The 22,266-nt window shown below is 39.6% G+C and overlaps 1 protein-coding gene across 3 annotated transcripts in view; it reads right to left on the reverse strand.

Moving 5' to 3' along the window:
* Positions 1 to 22,266, reverse strand: part of rps6ka1 (ribosomal protein S6 kinase a, polypeptide 1) — a 57,624-nt gene that overhangs the window by 24,108 nt on the left and 11,250 nt on the right. For 2 of the 3 annotated variants that reach the window (XM_035941900.2, XM_023296013.3), the window contains exon 2: positions 18,072 to 18,113. In XM_035941900.2, coding sequence (XP_035797793.2) covers positions 18,072 to 18,113 — 42 coding nt within the window. Of the gene's footprint in view, positions 1 to 18,071; positions 18,114 to 20,949; positions 20,972 to 22,266 lie in introns of those variants that run through there. The other variant, XM_035941913.2, reaches the window with a different exon arrangement.

Here is a 22,266-nt window from a genome sequence, read left to right on the forward strand (position 1 = left end):
GTGTGTGTTTGTGTGTGTGTGTGTCCACCCTAAACCACCTAAACTGCTACTGTGATCAACGTCATTTTCTGCTGATGACAAACTCAGATAAGAGGATACCCGCTCGACACACACTTCAGCGAGGCCGCACACCCAACACCAGCTGCACAGAAACATCACTAACAATCGCTGATTTACTTCCTCCGAGCACTGCTGCACACGCACAGACGCATTAAAAACGCACACACGCCAAACGTCCCCCCTCTGGGCCTGCAGAGGCAATCATAACAAGGTCTCTTAGCTACTGCAAAGAATAAGGAGCCATTGTAATTTGTGTTAAAACCTTCTGGAGAGGCTCAATTAACCCGCCGCATAAACACAACTCTGTGACTCACACTCGATGAGATGTGAATGATGGTGTGTGTGTGTGTGTGTGTTTTGTTGTGTGTGTCTGCGTGGGCCTGCATGTGGATAAGCCTTGGTAATAGAATTTTTTTTATTGTACCTAAAAGATTGTGTTTAAGGGTTTGGTGTGCACATGTGTCTGCACAAAGTCCCGCTTGAGTAATGAAGCTGATTTTCCATTCCACACTTTTGTTAACTGACTAACTTGCCATGTAGGAGAAGGAACACTAAGAGTTGTTTATACATAACAGATGAACCAAACAGGGCTCTGACTATTCACTGAAAGCTATTGATTCGCCCAGCACCATTCAGGGAGGCACCACAATGTCAAACATCCCTTTTTGCAAGGCTTTGCATGACCTTGCAAAAAAAAAAATTTAAAAAATAAAAATACATTCACAAACATTCACAATCTGACAAAAGCCTTCCAGTCTAAGTAGACCTGGAGGCTGTCCTTGCTTTTTTAGTGACTAACTTCGCAGAAAAGATGAGAAGTTTTGGTCAAAAACTTTGCAAGAACAAAAGCGCGAAGGAGAAAACGGAGCAGAACAGCCAAGGACACCTGCTTAACAAATCGTTAAATAGCCGGGCTTTATCTGGACTGCATAGCATAATGATGAATGAGACTTTAAGAAGGAAGTGCTGAGGAGAGACGATGGAAGATAGGGGCTGAGGAAGAGATGAGGAGGATGATGTACTGGAATGTACTGTGTAAAATGATGAGGGGCAGTGAAAGGGAGAGTATGAAAGAGGGCATCTTCAAGCCTCAGTGCTTTTTCTCATTTAGGAGGGGTGTGTGTGTGTGTGTGTGTGTGTGTGTGTGTGTGTCCGTGTGTGTCCATGTGCGTATGTGTGTGCGTCATCAGGGTTCCCTTCCTGTCGTCATCCAGAGCGCTGCTGGACCAGAATCCCCCCACGGCACCACTTAACCAGAATCCAGAGTCTGTTTCCTCTCGCTGTTATAACCATGATTTTATCATCTGATCAAACAGGAATTAACTCTCTGAACTGCAAACCCCACAGGCAAGGTTTGACAGGCATGTTTTCTGAAAAAGCGTAGCCAAAATTACACCATTTAGCAAAGAAAAAAAAACAGTAGAACCTGAGAGAATCATCGCATGTTGAACTTTCTGACAGTCCTTGAAATACTCATCTGTGTTTTCATGTTTGGAAAATTTAACCAAATCATAGCTTCAAATTGTGTCATTTTAAAAAAAAATCACTTTATTCAGCATGTCGCAATTTTAAAAATGCCAAAAACAAACCTTTTGATTCTACCAAATTCTTAAAAAAAAACACAAAAATTCTGCACTTCTTATTAGTGACTCAGCTTATGATCAACAGTCATGTAATAAAAAATATGTTATGTTTTCAGCTGAAAAAGTCTCAATACCAATACCCTTCCCTTTCCCCCAAACCCAACCCACCCCACCTCCCCTGTATTCGTAACACCTGTGGACACTTGGAAAAAATGTTGCACATCTTGAGTCTAGCTTTTCTAAGAGCTTTAACCTTCATTTTTACTTTTAATTGTGATTTATGGCGCTACACCTTTGTTATGCTGCCCTGCTTCTAGCCATGGCCATGCTGTTTCCAGAGGGGTGCAGTGAAAATGCCTACAGTGAGTAAAAATGTGACGGAAGCCAAAAATGTCCAAAAGCTGCTTGGATTTCAGAGGTTTGAAGGCACTAAGTGGCAGGTCTGATTGTCTTCAGCCTGCTGGTGAAATAGGCAATGGAGCTGGACACTGCTGCCTTCAAAACTGACACATGCAATCCCAATAGCGTGTCTGATGTAAGAAGGCGAAAAGGCAAAGAGGGAAAAAATAACGCCAAAACGGATCGCAAGGGAAAGAAAAGAGACAGACTGGACAGTTTCAGGTCAAGTGTCGGCAGCCAGGATGATACCTCATAAGATCAAGCCTTCATGATCAGATCTAAAACATTTAACAGAAATGACAGTCACTGCCATTGTGAAATATCTGGGTTACAAGAAAAAAAAAGAGTGTATCATGCTGGTTTCCCTTTCTGGAGTACCATAGAGCATATTTCAGACCATATTATTGCCAATCACTTAGAAAGCTTTTCCGTACAATTAAATGTCTTCTGCTGCATCACAGATGCTGCAAGGAGGAGCTGCAATTAACTTCCAGACAGGAACACACTTCAGATAAACAGCACCATCCCATACAACACATCTGGCAGGGTAAGGGTTGTTGGTGGAAATTCTATAAGTGAGCCTGTATCAGATCTGTTGTATACATGAAACAAAAAGGAATAACAAGTTTATACGTAACGCTGCTCTTCAAGAAAGGATAAAAAGCACTTAGTACATCGGTAAAGATTGAATGAAGACTAAATATTCAAACAGATAAAGCACAGAGATGTATTTCACTTACAAATCCTTGCATTTTCACTTGATAATCTTGGCTTATTCAACTTGAAATCCTTACTCTGCCGCTCAAAGCCTTGAGATGCTTTTATTAACACACACACACAATAGGTCTTTAAAAGTTAAAAATTTGAGATCAACTTTCACGATGTGGCTCACTTGGGCTGTAATGATCGGCACTGTTATTACACAGAAGGAGCATATTATCATATTAACCATCAATCATCAATCATAAGCCTAACTTTAAATGCAAAAGTTGACTATATTTTGTCAATAATGGGCTGAAATATTTCATATTCTGACAGATGCAGTATCTGTTTTCCTTTAGCAGCAAGTGACACAAAAGAGTGATGATGAATTCAGTCTGATTGTTGTCAGTCATGTCCTTCTACATCAAAATATCTTTTATGTATTCACTCCCGCTTACATTCCCAAAAGATCACTATTTAGTTCCCATGCTGATTTCGTCACAGCTCTGACACAAACCACCTTCTTTAAGGACAAATTGAGGTTTTATTTTTCAATTCTTTCTGTTAATCTCACAGCATCCCAACACGTCGGCTACATGTCTGAATAAGCAGCAGTAATCTGACAAGGTTGGACCTAGTAACATGCCGTAACATCACTTTCAACACAAGTATGAACTGTATGCAGTCATATTAACCAACAGACACGCACAAGCCTCATGCTTTAAGTTGCATGAAGCGACTAAGGAAAGTCTTTTACCATATTTTGGCATCAAAATTGGTCCAAAAGCATCACAGAGAGCAAAAATAAGACACCGTTTGTGTGCAAAATCATAAAGCCCCTTTGCCATTCACTTTGCCCTACAATATCACTTCTGTTGCAGTGTCAAAAGAAAAACAGGTTTACTGCACAAAGATAGAGTATACAAGTCACTTTAGTAGGGCTGGACCCTAATATCCGAATATTCGGTCCCGACGGTGGTATCTGGATATTAATTTTGAGATCCGAATATTCGTGCCTGTGCCAGAATCTTGGTATTCTTGTGACACAAGAATATATTTTGTCAGGAGCAGAAGTTAAGTTTGTTGCCTCTTGCTGTTTGCAGTTTCTGAAATACCTGCAGCGTCAGACAGCAGCAGGATCCATTTTAGTCTCTTCAAAGCGAGAGAGTTGACGCACATAGCACAACAGTAAGTTCATTAATTGCTTCTAACTGTAATTTGAAGGTGGGAACAGTCAGGTACTAAAGGTTGGTCACACTGTGTACTTTTCTACACTTCACAAAGGTGAGCTGTCAAACAGAGTCAGAACCTACAGTTAAGTCATTTCTTACACGTCGGTTCTTCTCAGGTTGAACCTTGAGCTCCATCAAAACTGGATGTTGTAAAATTTTACTGTTAGATAATCATCACATATGGAGAAAAAGTTCAGTGTTTAGAAAATCTTAAACAAACTAGACTATTGGATATTGAGACAGTTTGATAAGCTTGATGTTAGTTTAGATTTTGTCTTTGGTTTGTTAGTGCTGGAGTGTTTATTAAACTATGTAATGTAGTGAGAGTGACAGATATCGCATTGCTCTCTCACTGTCGTCGGTATGTTTGAGTGAAGCTGTGGGGAACATAAACCTAAAAGTTAAATATGTCTAAATGACAGAATGTTGTTGCTTTAACAGTTTGATGAAGCAGCAGTGGTATACATCCTGTGTTTGTAAAAGGCTTTAGATGGCTAGATTTCCCCTTCATGTACATTTATTTCAGTGTACAGGCAAATTTGCTTTCCAGTATGGTACATCTGAAAATGTAAAAAAAATGGCAAATTATCTAAAGCACAGTGTTTTTATAGGCTTCCTTTCATGCGACGTCATCTATTTCTATTTTATTTATTATTATTAGCATCTATTTTTAGCGTCAAATTGTTGGGTTTTTTGTAACTTTATTAATTTCATTGTTCATTTTATTCTCTTTTAGCCTTTATTTACCTACTTATGTGTTCATTTATACTTATTTACTATTATTGGCATTTTTAGCCTTGTGTTTTTGGTTTTCTCCTCTATTTTTTCTTTGTTTCCACTTGTTCTTTCCCTTACTTGGATGTGGCACTTAATTTATTTATCTGGCACCATTGTAATGATTTATTTTGAGTATCTTTTACCATGTTTGGTCTTGTGTTGTTCACTGTTCTTCCTGAGTATCCGTCTTTTTTTTTTTTACCTCGTCTGTAAAGCACTTGGTAAACTCTGTTCTTAAAAGGTGCAATAGCAATAAAGCTATGATTACTATTATGATGTTTCACTCTGAGGTTTCTACATATAATTTTCAACTAGGACTGAAACCCCCTTGCGCATAATAACTTCACAAAACCCTCACAGATATAATTCTAACAAGAATACCAGTAACTGAAAATTGCTGGGGAAGATCACATTACAAGAGCTCATAAATTGCAATGACCCAATGAAGTGATGTTAATTGTAATTATATATAAAATCATCATACCACTAAAAGGCTTGGCTTTAGCAACACCTGCCACAATCCCTTTATGTACTGTATGTTTATTTTTGTACTATTAATACGCCACTTGAAGACATGTGACAGTGTTACTGTTTTGAAGGGGTTTTGTTGCCATAGCTGTATGGGTTTGGCTGTTTGACTTTCCGCTAGCCTTTTATATTTGATAAGCATGATAAGTAATAGGCAATGATAGATATGTAGCTCTACAGCTATGGACAGATGGCATTAATTCAAAATAGATAGAACAAGGCAGTTAAAAATAACCCGAATTATATTAAAGTTATGCAAGGTTTGTAGAACTCTGTAGCACTTTCCTAATCCCTCCAGTGGCACATTGTCATAATGATAAAATCTTTTCTTGCATTTTTTCAACAGCAGTATAAGCTGCATCACATTCATTTTTTAATAAGAAACAGCAGCACCATTAATTAGCTGAGCAGAATGAGTATACCTACACACACACACACACACACACACACACACACACACACACACACACACACACACACACACACACACACACACACACACACACACACAAACAGAAGTTCTCATAATGGCATTAGAAAGGACTTTCCAAGTGTCCTGCCTCCTAAATAATTAGACCATTTATTTAAGCTTATCTAAGTGTGATAATATAAACTGAATGGGACTATGGGTAATTTTTTTTCCGTATACTGTGCTGTAAATTAGGTCTCTATATACATACAGTGCAATCCAGCTACTGCTAATGACTGACTCCAGTCATTAGGTTAATACGACTAATAATGCAGATTCACTGCAAGTTATAAAAAACACTGGCTGCCCAGTGCTGTTTGAGGACCAGGCCAAAGCAAGAAGATAGCAATCAGTAGTCTTTTGGGACCATGATGATTTTCTGGCTGAAAGCAAACCACAAATTTGTTTTGTGTGGTAAAAAGTCACAGTAGAGCAATTTAACCCCCTTTCAGCGATAGAAACACACAAGTACTGTGAGTTTTTTCTTCTTTTACCACCCTAAGGACATTTTCTCCAGTGCGCTTTACTTTCTTAATAGGACCTGACACCCCAGCAGCACACCCATGGCTTCAAGTGGCATTGGAGACAATCTAAAGGTGGTTTTTACCAACAACTTTACCGAGGTTGTAGCAACAATGCTGAAGTTCTGTAAAATGACCAGAAAAGAATCAAATGGAGGATAAAAGAGGCTCTGCCAGTCTCACAGATAGGCTTAATCTAATTTTAGGCTGCTTACTGTACACCATTATTCTAATTGGTCCTAATGCAGCATAATTATTATCTATTATTTCTACAGCTAAATGATAAAGCCTTTGATGATGATCATGACTGTGCAAAGCAGGTTAAATCTGTGTGTAGTATGCTTAACTGTGGGCACATGCAAAAATGATTTGGATCTTCAGATTTGTTATAAACTGACTCAAAATGTGGGGAGACGTGAGTGAAAATATATATACACTGCCATGGAAAGAAAAATAGACAAAATGAGAAATAGAAAAAAAAAACAGCAAGTCTGCAAAGAGCAATAAGCGCCGTCAACTCTGAGGTCAGCACATAATCACGCTCAAGAGGCTTGCTGAGTCATGTATGAACGGGAAGACAGTGGAGCATAACACATCACGGAGCGAGAAACGATGAGCAGTCCAACAGAAGCAAACAAAAAGAATGAAGTATTCTTGCTCTAGAGGCAGACAGATGCACACAGTTTGTCGGTGCTATATCTGTGCATGTGTGTGTCTACGGCTGCAGGCTGCTTCCTTGGTGTCCTGTCACAAACTGTGATCCAAAACTGTTCTCAGACTATTGAATGATACACTGTCAGACTTATCAGCAAAACAATGCTATAAGTAGAATTATTGCCTTGAGGTTTGACGACTCTGCCCACCCAACAAATTGCAGTTCACCCACATATCTGTTCAGACTTGACCTTTGCCACCCCATCATTTTTTTCAGTTTAGACATTTGTGTGAAATGTTATTACAATATGAAGTCTTGAGTTATGGCCAAAAATTGTGTTTTGTTAGGTCGCAGTGACTTTCCACTGCCAAAATTGGATCAGTTCATCTCTGAGTCAAGGGATTTGACAAATTTGATGCGATTCCCTCAAGGGATTCCTGAGATTTTGGGCTCACAAAAAAAGTAATGGACGAAGTAAAAACACAATGCCTCTGGCCACAGCTGTCACCACTGCAGAGGCATAGAAACACAAACTCCTGAACTCACACTCTGCTCTGGCTGTCAGGATGTGTGTCTATGTATGTGTGTATATACATATATATTCATGTGTATGCATCTGTTTGCTGGAGCCACATCTGTGACGGCCACAATGCTGCCATCAGCAATCCCCATCTCCTATTAAACCATACCCTGCTCAGTCAAAGTCAGTTGTTTCGGGAAATGTGCATGTGTTCTCAACCCACACACTTGCAGCATCACCCACAAAATGGGTTTACACAGCTCAACTGTTAGAAATAAACAAATCCTGACATCTGCGACACTTCAGGATGTATTTGGCAACAGGAAGAACAAACAGGGCACACGGTATATTTAAAGGACATTCAAATTTCTACTTATTCAACCGAGTTCAGGACTAAAGATGTCTCACGTACCTACAGTGTGCACAGAACAATACATTATGGGCTTCTTCCTGAAGTCCAAAGTGATATAATAATTCACAGGCGGCTCTGTTGACTCCCCCTCTCGCCCCGTTAAAACCCCCTTCCTCTAACCCTGCAGTGGAATGTGAAGTGTTTAGCTCTGTGGCGCTCCAAGGCGTGTCCAAACCTTGTTAATACAGGCCTCTGCTCACTGGGGATCACAGCCAAGCAGATGCCAGCAAAATGCATTATTCCTCTGGCAAGATTTCATGCTCTGTTCGCTCTCTGCAAGATGGTGGTCAGGATTTCGAAGAAATGTTTGACTTTTTGCAACACTGAAAATGCTTCAAGACTCGAGCTGGAGGTGCAGCTGTCCTCTGTCCTGAGTATCATACCTTCTATAAAGTTTTATTATATTTATTTAACCTTTTGAAAAGCTCGGCTGAGCATGGTTGTCCTCCTCCAGTAGTATCCTGTTGCACACTCATTCACATTCACACATTAAAGGTGCCTTGTACACGCCTAAATCTTTACATTCTTGATTGCAGATTGGGCACTGGGACAGACAAGTGGCTGAATCTCTTGCACCAGAAGTTTTTAAGGGAAGCAAAAGTAAATGGAGTATAAGCACAGAGAAATTAGTATCATAGAGAATGTGGTGTGAAAATGGACTCATATTAAGGAGTTCAAACTGTGATATTCTGAAGTAAACAAATCTAGAGTCACAGGTCTGCTGGTATGATCATGCTAGTATTGGCTAATAATTCTTGGCATGTATTGGTACTTGGCAAACAGGAAAACATGGAATAGATGGTCGAGGACTAGCATTAAGACAGTGTCAGGTTATTTATTAAACACAAGAAATGTGATATGTGTTCCATGCTGCAATCTTCAACTATCTGGCATGTAGACTAAGAAATATGCAACACAACATTCTGGTGTGAAAATAAGCCTCTGTAGGAGATTGAGGCAAAAAAAAAAAAGAAAAAGGAAAAAAGATCACACACCTCTACAGCAAAACCATCAAGTTTCTTTATAAAACTCCCAAACCCCAACTGGTCAAAGAAGTGGAGCAGCTTAAAACGATGGGATGCATCTTATCACACAGTAAAATGTGAACAGACCCTGTAGGGATGCGAGCCAAGAGAAAAGGGAGGAATAAGCAGGCAGCTGAGAATGTAGGAAAGGAATGATTTTGCCTTTCTTTCTCCTCTGTCTTTGTGTCCTCTGGCCATCTGAGGAGAGTTCAGTGAATTTACCAGACTGAAAGCCCTCAAAGGAGCAATATTTGCAGTATGCCTTCTAAGGATTATGTTCCCTGTAACAGACAAGGAGAAGAAAGATGGGTGCTGGCAAGCAGGACGACAAACCCTGCATGAAGAGACTCCTCTTAACGAAAGACTGTTGTTGGAAATATGCCTACTTCTTTGATTAGAAGACTGAGACCAGAGATCAGTTCTTTTGAGTAAATATGAGGCTATGAACAGCAGTCAGTTAGTTTAGCATTAGGACTAGAAACAGGGCTCAACAGTCGGATTGCTCTGCCTACTAGCTCCTCTAAAACTTGCAAATTAAAATGTTACATCTCAGTTATCCAGTCTAACACAAAGTGTGAAAAGATCAAGTTATATACCAGCTAGTTCACCTTGTTACCAATCTTTATCCTAAATTAACCACAACAAAAGCTTTATAATTATCATACAGAGTTTCTGTAAGAAAGAATATAAGTAGATTTCTCATAAATGTATCCATTTTTCTTTTGACTGCCTTTTTAAAAAATTACACTTCGCTTGATTGCATTCTGCAGCCTGTCTTCTTATTCTTTGAAGACAAATGAATAAGCACATTATCTTCTATCGTGTTATTTAGGTCGACTGGCAGTCATTTAACAATCACAGCAATCCTACTTGAAGCATAGCAAAGACTCAGGAATTTAAAAGTATTATACTCTTAGATAAACCTAAGCATAATGCACAAGCAGTCATTCAATATATAGAATGTATTAACTCCATGTTGATGCAGCAGCTGCTACAGCAGGGTTAATTCCTCATCAGCATGGCTTCTTAAGTCTCTAGGTTTATCTTAAAATAGGATGGCAAATCACCAAATTGCTAAAGTGAGCATGAAAAACAGGAAAAAAAGGCAACTGGTCGCTGCTGGAAACAGATCGTAAACCTGTGTGTTCAGTTATCCAGACCATCTTTCCGTATTACTCAACTGAGAGTTTTACACACATTAATTGGAGAGGAGGGCTTTTAGTGTGTCCACCTCTTCAGAATATGCATGTATGTATTTAACAGTGTCTGTATGTAGAAGGGCCGGCAATGCCATATAAATTAAGAGCAAGGTCAGGTTTGTGAAAGTAAGAGAGCAGTTGCCATGCCTACAACATACTTGTGCAAAGAGAGGCTTGCAGTTCCACAAACACATGCCAGAAGGCTACAATTTCCTATTTCCTGACTTGCTAGCCCTGCAGCGCTCTATACTAGCCCAGAGGTCAAAAAGCTCACCATGTAAACTGCAATCCCTGCCTACACACTCGCCGCACTGGTAAATATTTAATCGGTCTTGGAAACGCTCAGCACCACTGCTGCACTGAGCCCTTCTTCTGAATAACACACACATGAAGGCAAAACATGCGCAAGCCTGTGGCTGGTGATCTGAGGATACAAGCAGATTAGCCACAGGTATATTGGATCACATTGTACGGCTGCTATCTTGGCCAGGTGTCTCTGCTAAAAGAGACTTTTGATCTCAGTGGGATTTCCTGTTAAAATAAAGGTTTTAAAAAATGCACAAGGTGAGATACAGGAGTGTGTGTGTGTGTGTGTGTGTGTCAATGTACTTCACACACATCTTTCCCAGGAGACCTAAAGTGTGTGTCTGAACTGCTGAGTTATTCTGCCACTTCTCCTTTTTGGTTTCCTGCACATTGAGTCTTTTTCGAATCACAAAGCTCTGAACTGTGTGACTGCATCTGTGTCCACAACTGAAGGGAGATCTATGCAGAAGCAGCTTACTGTTACCTCTCCACACTCCACTCCTGCAGTCTTCCTATACTGTTCGCTCCTCCCTCTATTCTCTCTCTACTCACGCTTCTGACAATTCCCTCACTCCGGTCGCCGTTCCGCTGTGCCCTCTTGTCACTCGGCCGCTGAAGCACAAATACCACTCGCTCAGCACCTAGCCGCGGTAAAAAGCCATTATCTGCATTAGTGACTACCAAAAATGTCACTGACACCAATGGAAAAAACATTACCTCCTTCTGCTTTCTGCCCTCAGGCTCAGTGGGTGGGAGTTCATGCTGAGGTGGAAATCACGCAGAAATAAGACAGATATAAAAGCAAGTATACACACACACACACACACAGAGAAAAGAAGCCAAACTGCAGTCTTGGCATATCACTGCCTATGCAACAAGACTTTGTGAATTTTGCATAGATTGTCTTTTGATTTTTGAAGAAAAAAAACATCAAAACATGCAAAGAAACATTTCAAATCTCTATATTACTCCATACTATACATGCATTTGCCTTACTTGTCAAAACAGGATGAAAACACAGCTTCCTAAAGGTCAACGTGTCATCTTCAGATGGCTCATTTTGCATGCTTAGCGCTCAGAAACCATACATCATGAACACATACTTAATTATCAGTGATATAAACTTAGAATTTTTGCTTTATAAATTACTTAAATGCGCACCAAAGCTTATCAGTTTTCTTAATTGCCATTAATTTTAACTGACTCTCCAAGTCAGAGTCAAACTGCAACCAATTCATGACTACATTCACGTCAATCCTCATTCACAATCATGCTGAGCCGAAAATGTCAAACAGACACTGTGACGTCCCACATTGTTAAGACCAGGGACATTATTGCTTATGTGTGTACATGCATATACTTTTGAGTTTCCTCCATTTTTCTCTCATTTCGCTCCTTCCTCGTTATTAAACTCTAATTAACAATGCTACGGTTCAAGTGACTGCTCTGTGCTCCCTCTTTCATGTCGATAGCAACTACAAAAGCTGTGCTCTCAGATTGTGTCCTCCACTTACAGCAACAAAGAAAATCATGAATTACCCAATTATAACCCTGCTTGCTTTTGCTGGGTTGGCTGTCAGTTGCTTTGTTGAAACCATGACAACCAACTCTCCTCGCACTGTCAGAATATTAAAGGTTAGACAATAATTTAATGTTGCAGTATGAAATAATAAAGTATAATGCCTGAAACGGTTTTTATTGAAGCTTCTTTAATGGCATGTATGAAGGCCTTGAAGTCATCAACTGATATGTATCCTGTGTGATTTGGTAAAGTATAAAAAGTAAAATGTGCTGTGAATCTTTACTATGGCCTATCAGGAACATTTAAAAGGGATTTCCAACCTCTCAAGTCCCAGAAAATGCATTTTCTCAATCAGCTTTTGACCGTTAACACTACAGACCTACATAGAAACTAAAATCTTCTGCCAAAACTTCAACAGCTTTAGTTATTTCACGAGATTTCTGGATTTATGTGTTTTGGTCTGACTGCTTTGGAGTGAGCAAGGTTCAGTTACTGCTCATTTAAAGGTGATTTCACATACTTCCCTGCACCAATCAGGATTTAGCAATGAAACAAGTGACAAACGTTACTTTTGTCCCTGCTTATGTGGGGGAATAATGATTAGAAAGGGTGGACCCCTCACAGCAGAGCTCTGTCGCTTGAAAGAAAGACATTAACTAAACCAAAACATGGGAAACAGAAATTTGACTTTGTCACAGTATCAAAGCTATCCAGATCAAACATATTTTAGTATGCATAAAAAAAACTGGGACATTGTTGAGGTCGTCACTTCTGCAGGGAGATATTCACTGAGGACACTGAATAAAGTAGTCTGATGTTACCTTTCTGTTCCCAAATCTTACACTGCTGCGTTGACCAAAGGGCATTTTTTGCTGTGGTGAGGATATGGTAAAACAATGACACTTTTAGGGACATGTTCAATGAAAAAACCTATCATCAGTTTCATAAACTGTCCTACCGCCCATGTTGTTTACTGACTTGAATGCACTGGTGGCCGTTTCTATGCAGGCCTCATTAATAGGAGATTTAGGAACAGAGCGGCCAAACATAGGTACCCTATTTGTACTGCGAATTTGAACCATCCAATGGTCAAACACTACATAAAAGCACAGCATGAGAGAGATTCAACCCTGAAACTTACTGAAGTCAGAGGTGGGGATAAAATCAAACACTTCAAACAAAATGAGCCATACTGGATCTATGCCCTTGAGACTACAGTTACCCTGGAGGATTTTGACCTTTTTCCTTTCCTATAGTCAATAACTGGGTTGCAAATGAGGCTCGTTGTTTTCAGTCTCCTTGAGGTGATAGTCCTTCAAGTTTTGTTTTTCCTTTAAAAAGTCCTTTAAGTGAGCTCAACTCCATTTTTATCATTGAAGATACTACATGTTGATATTGCTTCAGAGCATTTCTTTTTATTATTGTATCCTATTGACTCCCGTTTATCTAAATGTTGGTGAATTTTGTCATCCTTTCCCTTTCACCATCCTTGTTGAGCAAAGTGTTTTTTAACAGCCTGTGAGAAGGTCTTGGTTTTGTATTTCCTGTGTTGTATTTGTTGTGTGTTACCCCTAGAGGCCAGAGAGAGAAAATGGAGCAGATACTCAGTGTTGCACCTGCTATGATTGCAACTACTCTGTTTCTTTGCATTTCCACAAAATGACTAATACAAATGCTGACATGCATTGGTGTGTTTTTTTTAAATATCTCTAGCAAACTGAAATAAAGGCTTTTTACTAATTAGACCCACTCTGAGTCCACTTTTTCTGCCATTTTTTGGGTTTTAATTCTTCTGCCCTTCTTCATCTGGATGGTGCAACATTAAAATCTAATGGCAGTTTGTGGGCTGTTTACTGAAAATGCCAGGCCACAGTCAATCAAAGTACATCCACATCATCCTAATAAGGCCTGCATGTGAGTTTATGAGGGTAAAACTCTCTCGAATACACAGACACACAGACAGACACATAATGGGTTCATTAAGAACAAGTGACTCACCTTCATTAATAGAGTAACACAATTTATTCAGGCTGAATAAATTACCTCCTGCCAAGTGTAACCAAATCTGTCATTTATAGCAGGTCAGAGCAGTTTTTTAATTTGGAGATGCAACAAGTGAAAAAATGCTTTGTTTTTGACAGTGCAGCAAACATTCTTGCCAGGACAGCCTCCACACATTTTTGATTTTATTTTTTCAATAGCTGGCTTCTCCCTTTTATCAGCTCCGTGGATATAAAAGATGTGTGTCTATGAATGAGCAAACTTGTTTTCTCACTGATGGAACAGTCACAAGATGATGCATTAGAGTCTGCAGTGGGCCATTAATTTTCAATCTCTTTCAGAAATAGTGAGACACTTTGCCTCACAAGCTCTGGAAGTCCTTTTATGTTCTGTCTGGGCTCCCTCATTGTCAGTGCTATTCTCTTGCGACTTATTCTGTGTTGTTGACTTCTAATTGTCTGACTTTGTGGGGCAACAGTTAACTCTTTGGCTCATCAGTTCTGGTGGAGAAAATCAATTGGTAAGTTACAATGTTGGAGAGAATAGGACTGCTTACAATTATTTAAATTTATTCGAGAAATCTACGTCACAGTTTCCCAGAGACCGAGTTGCTTCAGATGTTTGTCAAATATTCAGTTCACAAAGACATGAAAGTGGAAAGCAGCAAATCTTCACATTGGAGCAGCTGGAACCACAGAAAGGTTGCTGTCTTCCCTTGAAAATGCTAATATTCTCGTTTTCAGTGACTATTAAATCAATGATTAGTATTTTTTTTTTTTAAACAAATACCTGCAAAACCATTGCTGACCTCAGCAGCTACAGCACACAAAACCATTACAAGTAGTTCAGAAATGGTTGCCTCATTGCCCTCTAGATCTAATGTAAGGTCACACTTGCCTGCCAGGCTAATTAATTTTTACTCCCTTTTGACAGGCTGACAGCTGACCCCTCACCACACACAGTATGTAATGAGTTTCCCCAAATTGGCTTATTATGGCTCTTTTTTTTAGGAAGCTGACATTGTCATATTCATTGTTTCAGCCTTTTTGAACAAATCTCCCTGCAGGCATCCTCAAGGGTAGTGATGTCGATGGGATTTGCTGCTAGAAATAAGCCAAATGCCACACTTGTGTGGAGCAGATCACTGAAAGCTTGGCCTTCTGCCAGAGAGTAAATTGCCGGGTAATATCATCCCCCTGCAACGAGACAGACCAGTCGAGTACCGTCTCAGGTGACTATGCACTGCTCTCGGATCATCCAGTCAATACAACAACTGCTATTGTAGTCACACCAGAATCTCAGCTTTTCTTAGCTTCACACTTTGCATTCTGAATGTAAAACTGTAGCTGGTTGTTACCGTTTCCATTTATAATGTTGTAAAAGCGTTATCTGTTTCCAGCATATCAGATATGAGTATTTGCTGCTTTCCTCTGTTCCATCTTAATTTTTTTTGAAATGTTGGTTGGACAAAAGCCTTTTGGACTAAAGATCTTGTGGTTTCTCAACTTGTGACAGACAATTTTTTATCGACTAAAGCAGTCTTTTTTCAGACCTTTGCTGCTTGTAACTCCTTTCTGTGATATGCTATCTTCTTTAAACCCTGCATCCAAGGTTATATGTCTCTGAACTGTGAGTTTTTCCATCGAATAGGATTTTGCATTTCTTAGAATACTTCATTTGAATTCTTTCACCACAGGCCTCGAGTGGTAAAACTATATACAATTTCAGAGGAAAGAAGCAAAGATCAGTGAAAACATCTGGAATAGACAGTCTTCTTAGTGCATTAGAATTTTGTTGGTTCTTATTTCCTACGATGGCAATCACAGTGTGAACCCTGGCAACTAATGGATTAAAGGGTTAATCGATAAGTTTATCAACAGGAATAAAATAATCAACATATATTAAGAATTATTATTGAGAAATAGAGTATCTGTGATTAACTGTAAAAAGATCCAGCTCTTTTCAGCGTAAAAAAAAAAAGAGAGTACTGGATAAAACTGTAGTCTGCCAGGGTGCCGTAACTCATGCAGACACCTTTACCATCAGGTTAATGGGCACAAAAAGCAGAGCAGAGACAAAAGCAGCACGACTAGCCAAGAAATATGCTCATATTCCTGAACTTTTACACCATAAAGAGACAGAGACACGGGAGACGGCTCATTAGCACTGTGGCTCTTTTCTCCAGGAGCAGAGGAGTGACTTAACCTCACTGCCCTCTAATCCACACACTTGCACACACACAAACCTTAATGCCGAGGACCATCACATTACTGTTTAAAAGCTGGCTTCAGGTTTTAGCATAAGCTTGACCAGGAGGGAGGTGCTCCCCTGTTCTCTGTGCTCTCTCTCCCTCTCTTTCAATTGTTTTCCCTCACACCCTCTGTGCCTCCCATTAGGTCTGCTGGAGCCAGGTAACTCCCATGGCTAGAGTAGATAACAGCAGCCATTATCAGATTCCCAGCATTTAAACAGCAGCTCGGTATTGATCGCTGTAGCGCCTGGTTTGAACCGCCCCTGACTGCATGGTGCCACAACGGTCCAGGGACGAGGTCTACCCCTAATCCCCATGACAACAAGCATCTCGGTGTGATGTATTTGAAGATCACTATCTTATTCTCAGCAAAGTCAAAATCCACTGCGATATATTCTTATGTCAGTGTCCATCTGAGAAACATGAGCCGCCATTACAGTAGAATCACAGGCGGAAAGTCCAGCAGCATCCTAATTAAGAAGATTATATAAATGATCAGATTACTGGAATAGTTCCCAATCAATTAAAGCAACATGCAATGGACATAATGGCAGCACTGACCAGGCCTAGGCAATAATTCAATAATGTCTACCTTTTCCAGAGTCATATTGCTATTATATGATTAGGGATGTACCAATCGAATAAAGCACCTTGTGGGGATCTGACATGATGTGAACCAATCTAGTTTCTTTTACAGCGTCAGGGTTTCCATTATCATCTGTATTTATTCTACTAAGTGTTTCAGTGACACAGCAAACTCTGGCCTCATGCTATCTTGCATTGAAATGACTCAAGCTACAGTGACGTATATTATACATGACATTTCAGGAAATGTGAGCACAGCTGGTTTGGGAATAGTACTAGTAATCCGCCACGCTTCCCTCGCTGTGAATTTATCATGCTATGCTACATTTTTGCTCTTTGGTTTGTTAGTCAAAAATAGATATGTGCCGTACTATATGAATTGACCTTGTATCCTCAGTCCTTTAGACACTTTTCTATGTAATGTTGCACAGATTTCTCATATTTAGCTCTTCATCAATACTAGGCAAAATCCTTGTCAATGCAATGTTTTCACAAGAAGCCTGCCTCTTTTTCTTTTCTTCTCATGAAATGTTAAAGGCTTCTCTGTGTTGCCGCCTTTGACTGAAACCCTTCTTTCTCATCCAATGCACTCAGCTCTCCCTCAGTCACAGCACATTGTTCTGAACTGAAAGAGGAACCTCTTCCCCTTGAGAGCGAGGCCAGAAAAAAAAAAAGAGGCTACAGGAGAAGGAACACTTCCTTGTCCTCTGCTACATAACTGGACAGTAATAGTGTACAGCAGGAAACAGGATCACGTTTCAGGGCTGGACAATAAAGCAGAAGGCAAGTAGAGCTGACTCAGTCACTTACAGGGCACTTGTGTGTGTTTGTCTTTGCATGATGTGTTAACATGCAAGCAGGCCAGATGAGGACACGCAATATGTGACACACCGGTCCTCTTCGATTGACGCAGAGTCATCACTGTGCACAGAAGCCGGAGCGTCGCTCGATCAGTCGCACTCAGACAGAACTCAACACATTAAACTCCATCCAGCTAATGCCGTCTGAGGGCTGTCAGTGTAGCTGCTAAACGAATAAATCAGTGCATGTCGACACATTCGCCTGACATGCGAGCGAGCAACACAGCTTTCTTCTTTCTAGAGATGAAAATTGCTCGAAACGAAGATTCACACGAAAATTTGCCCTTTGATGGAATTTCGCCTTCTGCTGCTCGCCTTCGTAGAAAAACCTCAAACAAAAGCCAAGAAATTCTACGCGGGAGTTGTGTCCAAGTCTAATTTATTGGATGTTGGGCTGCACGAATATTGAGTCACACTCGTGTGAGTTTGCGAGCATGCGTCATTGCTCCAGAGATGCCACGTACCTTGACAGCAGTTGTGTCGTCCTCAGTGGTGCTCTGGCCATTCTGTCAAAGAAAGCAGATGTGATAAACGGTCAGTGTGTATGTCAGTGCACGGCTCACATGTAGATGTGCTTGTGTAAAGGAGGGAGAAAAGGGAGGCAGAGAGAGATACAAGAGGATATTTGCAAGACTGTGTGGGTGGCAGCAGTCCACTGCATCCAGCACTTTGGTCCTTTCGCTGGCAAACCTAATAATCTGAGGCCGACACACAAATGCACATCCTTCGTGTGTCCCCCAGTAGGTAAGTCTTGTTGAAAAGGGGTAATCATTGTTATTTGTAAAACAATGGCTTGCTGATGGCTATTGTGTAAATCAACATGTTGTTTATGAGGCAGAAATGGGCGGCTAAATTTGAACAAACGGAGGCATTTCAGTCAGATTAGATGATTAGATGTGTATCTTGCTCTGTTGCACACAAATTAAAAAAAACTGCAAGGAGAAGTAGAGGAATCTGTGAGATACCTGTGATGTAATTTTTTAAAAGCAGGGGGCATTATGATGTCAAGTCAAATTAGGATCACTTCTCATTACCTGTGTAAGTGCACAGAGGCCAGACATACACTGAATAAGAGCGAATGTCCAGCTGAGTCATGGCATCTAGACTTTTAATGCTTGATAGCATAAAGATCACATAACTTCACATTTTATAGAGCTTTTTTTTTTGTTTTTTTTTTAACTTTTTTCTGCCTGGACCCAAGGGGATTTGTCCTGACTGTTTAATACTGCACTTTAAAAACAAATGTTTGGGCAATACACACACCAACACATCGATCTCTGAGTTGCAAATGAAACTATGTTCAAACAACAATCAGAGTTCGGGGAATTAGCCTTTCCATAACAATCAAACACATTTTTAAAAACCCCTTATTTAATAAGAGATAAGATAATCACAAGTTTTAAAATTGAGTGCTCAAAAAAATGATGTAGATGTTCCAAGAAGTTACTGCACATTATTTGAAAGTGTCCTACATTTAAACACAAGTTTAAGTTAAAAATCATTTAAAAATTTACTTACCCCAATTTGATATTTTCAGCATTTTTTTTTTTTTTAGCTTTTTCATATAATATTTTAACAGAGGCTACATTGCCTTGGGAAATATCATCTTGAAACGTCCTTTGTATTTGTTCAGCCTATGGGTAGTCTTACACTGTATCTTAACTGTATGAATTTGTCCAGACATTTTAAGGATAAAATAGGGAATTGGAAATCTTAAATTCATGATGGAGAAGAAAAAAAACAGCTATCAAAGCAATGAATTAGTGCAACTTAAATAAAGTTTAAATCAGTTAACATAGAAAATTGAGTTTAGATTACACAAAATATCAAGTTGAGTCAACATTATTATGCCGTCAAGGTTAAAGTCTGCAGAAGGGCTGCAGGCACTGGAAAAAGCTAACATTGCAATAAGTTGTTTTACTGCAAGAAATGTTGGGATTTTAATAATAGACATTTTCACCAGATGATTTGAATAACTATTTTAACTACACTGCCTGTCCAAAAAAAGGCACCACTTGGATTTAACTAAGCAAATAGGTAAGAGCCTTCCATTGGATAACTACTGCAGTGATGAATATGTTTCAGCTTCAACAACTTATTTAATCCTAGCTGACACGGTGAGGAGCTTCTCATTTCTGAGACCACTAAAATCACGTTAAGAACTGTCCAACGCATTATTAAAACCTGAAGGATAGTCGTGAACCATCATCTTCAAGGAAAAAAATGCGGTCAGAGTAAATTCTTAGATAATGGTAGGAAGTCAACAGGTGAATTCACGGCTATGTTTAATAGTGAAAGTAAGAGCATCATCTTTTCTGTAGTTGTTATACTAACACAACTGCCGTTGTGGGTTTTTCTGGAACCAAATGTTCCTTTTCAGTGTTTCTTTTCAGCTCCTTGCTCATTTTGTTTTGCACGTCATGCCTGCATGTCAACAAAATCTATGTCTTGTGAATTTATTAAAAAAAAAGAAAACTCCAAGAAACCTTCAATCGCAGTTAATCATATTCTGTCAAACAGCTGTTTATGTAGATTAGCCACTGAAACTGTTCAGGTTTTCTTTTGCATCAAGCAGAAAAAAAAGGTGCAACATGAATTGTTTAAGTTAATTAACTTCTCTTCACATTGTACGTCCTGCAACTGTGGCTACTGAGTGTGCGCACATCGTGACATGACATTGTCTAGTTTAGAAGCTATCATACCACCGACAAATTGTGATATGTAAATTTAAAAATTCAAATACACACATACCATAAATAAACATCTTTTTATCATGAGCAGCACTTAAACTTTTTAAATGGACAATATGTCAATATTTATAGATTCTTTAATTTTCAATATAGCTGGAAGAAGTCAATGTAATTTGTCAAGATATTTTCTTGACCAAAAGACAGCAGCAATATCAATCAATAATCAATTCATCACTAAGATAATTGATGTACAGTGCACTTTCTATCCACTGATGAAGCTGTATTTTAACATGGTCATGTAATATTTGCTACGTAAACAACTGGCATATGCTTCCTGGTGAAATAATATCCTATAAACTCAAGCTTGTCTTGAAGATATGGACACTGGCCAGAAGCCATTAACTGCCACAGATGTCTTTGTCATGGTGCCTGTTAATTGCTAAGTAAATCTATTTTAAATAATGTAAATTGAAGTTGGCAATTAATCAGTTAATCATTAATATCCCTACAAGTTTTTTTTTTTTTTTTTTTAACAAAGACTGACACAGATATTCTCCCGTCTGTATTCTGAATCGTTCCTATTCTGAGTCACATGGTAAAACCACTGCATTTCCCATAATGCAGCTTAATAGTATCATTCATCAGCTCTTACCTTCATGCTAAATGTCCACGTCTTTCAAACTTCCCTCCTCCAGCTTGTAATGGAGCCTTTTTGGTACAAATTTACAGCCATTAAGCCCAGATCAAGTTGTTTTCACAAGCTGACAACTCCACTGTTACTTAAGGTTAATGTACTATTAACCTAAACATGTAAAACTGCTTTCTCATAGTGAATACATGATCACAACTAAATCCTTCTAGTGGCTCCAAAGTCATGTGTGGCCAAGTTTGAGGACAACCTAAATAACCTCCCCTCCTCCCTTTCCGCTTTTTCTGCTTTGTTTTTCCATTACAGCGGGGTGACCCTGGCGTTGTTCACTTCCTCCATGCCCTCTTCCTTTCTGTCAACACAATGACAAGCAGTGGCCTTAACAATCAAACACTAAACAAAAGGGGAATAGAGTGTCTTGGGAGTTAGAAGGAGGCACAGGCAGTAATAATGCAGCAGCTTTGATAGTCTCTTGTATACTGATGGAAAAAAAGACCTTCTGAACAGAAAGAACACACACTACGGATCTAGTTTTCTGCTCCTGTAATACCTCACAATATATTCTCTACAAGGCTGGATGTTTTGCCAGCTGAATGTACATTCTTATTTCCTGCTTTGAAACAACCCGTCACTCTTTGATGCTTTATTCTTTAAGTCCGTAGGAGTCATAGTGGGTTTTCCACGTCAAGCTTCGCTCCAGCTTTACATTGGATGGGTGCTACAACTCTGGGCAGTTTTACAAACTGACAGTTTATCCGGTCGGACTTTAATCACGATCTCAAGGGAGGCAATTTCATTTAGCCAAACTGTGCCAGTCATGAAAGCGGTAATGTGAGGTGGCATGGGGGGTATCAGAGAAATGGAAGCAATTTAGTGGCGAGACGCAGTTTGAAGTCACACGCAGATGTGTTTAAGGAGAGGTAATTTAAAGAAAAGCAACAGGAAGAGCTGTGTGTGTTGTCATTATGGACTTTGCAGGCAAATATAATGAAATTCTCCCTACCTCACTCCACTTTTTCATTCTTTACATCCCTCCATTTGACCTTTCTTGGTATAGGTGTGGTTAGCTTTGTTTAACCCAGTACGGTGAAGTTTAGTGGCGGGCATCCTAAGAGCGTGAGTTTGACTGAGTTTGTGTGTGTGCGGTCAGCATTGTCTTCCTGACATCGCTGCTCAACACATTTCAACCTCATTAGCTCTGCATGGCTGATCCAGGAGGCCCAGTTAATGGTGCTTTCCCTCCCCTGGGCTTCCTCAGTGAGAGCACAGACATGCACACAAACAGCCACATAAATACGCTCAAAGTCGAATTCATAAATA

The sequence above is a fragment of the Amphiprion ocellaris genome, chromosome 20 (genome assembly GCF_022539595.1).
Source record: "Amphiprion ocellaris isolate individual 3 ecotype Okinawa chromosome 20, ASM2253959v1, whole genome shotgun sequence".
NCBI classification, from domain to species: domain Eukaryota; kingdom Metazoa; phylum Chordata; class Actinopteri; family Pomacentridae; genus Amphiprion; species Amphiprion ocellaris.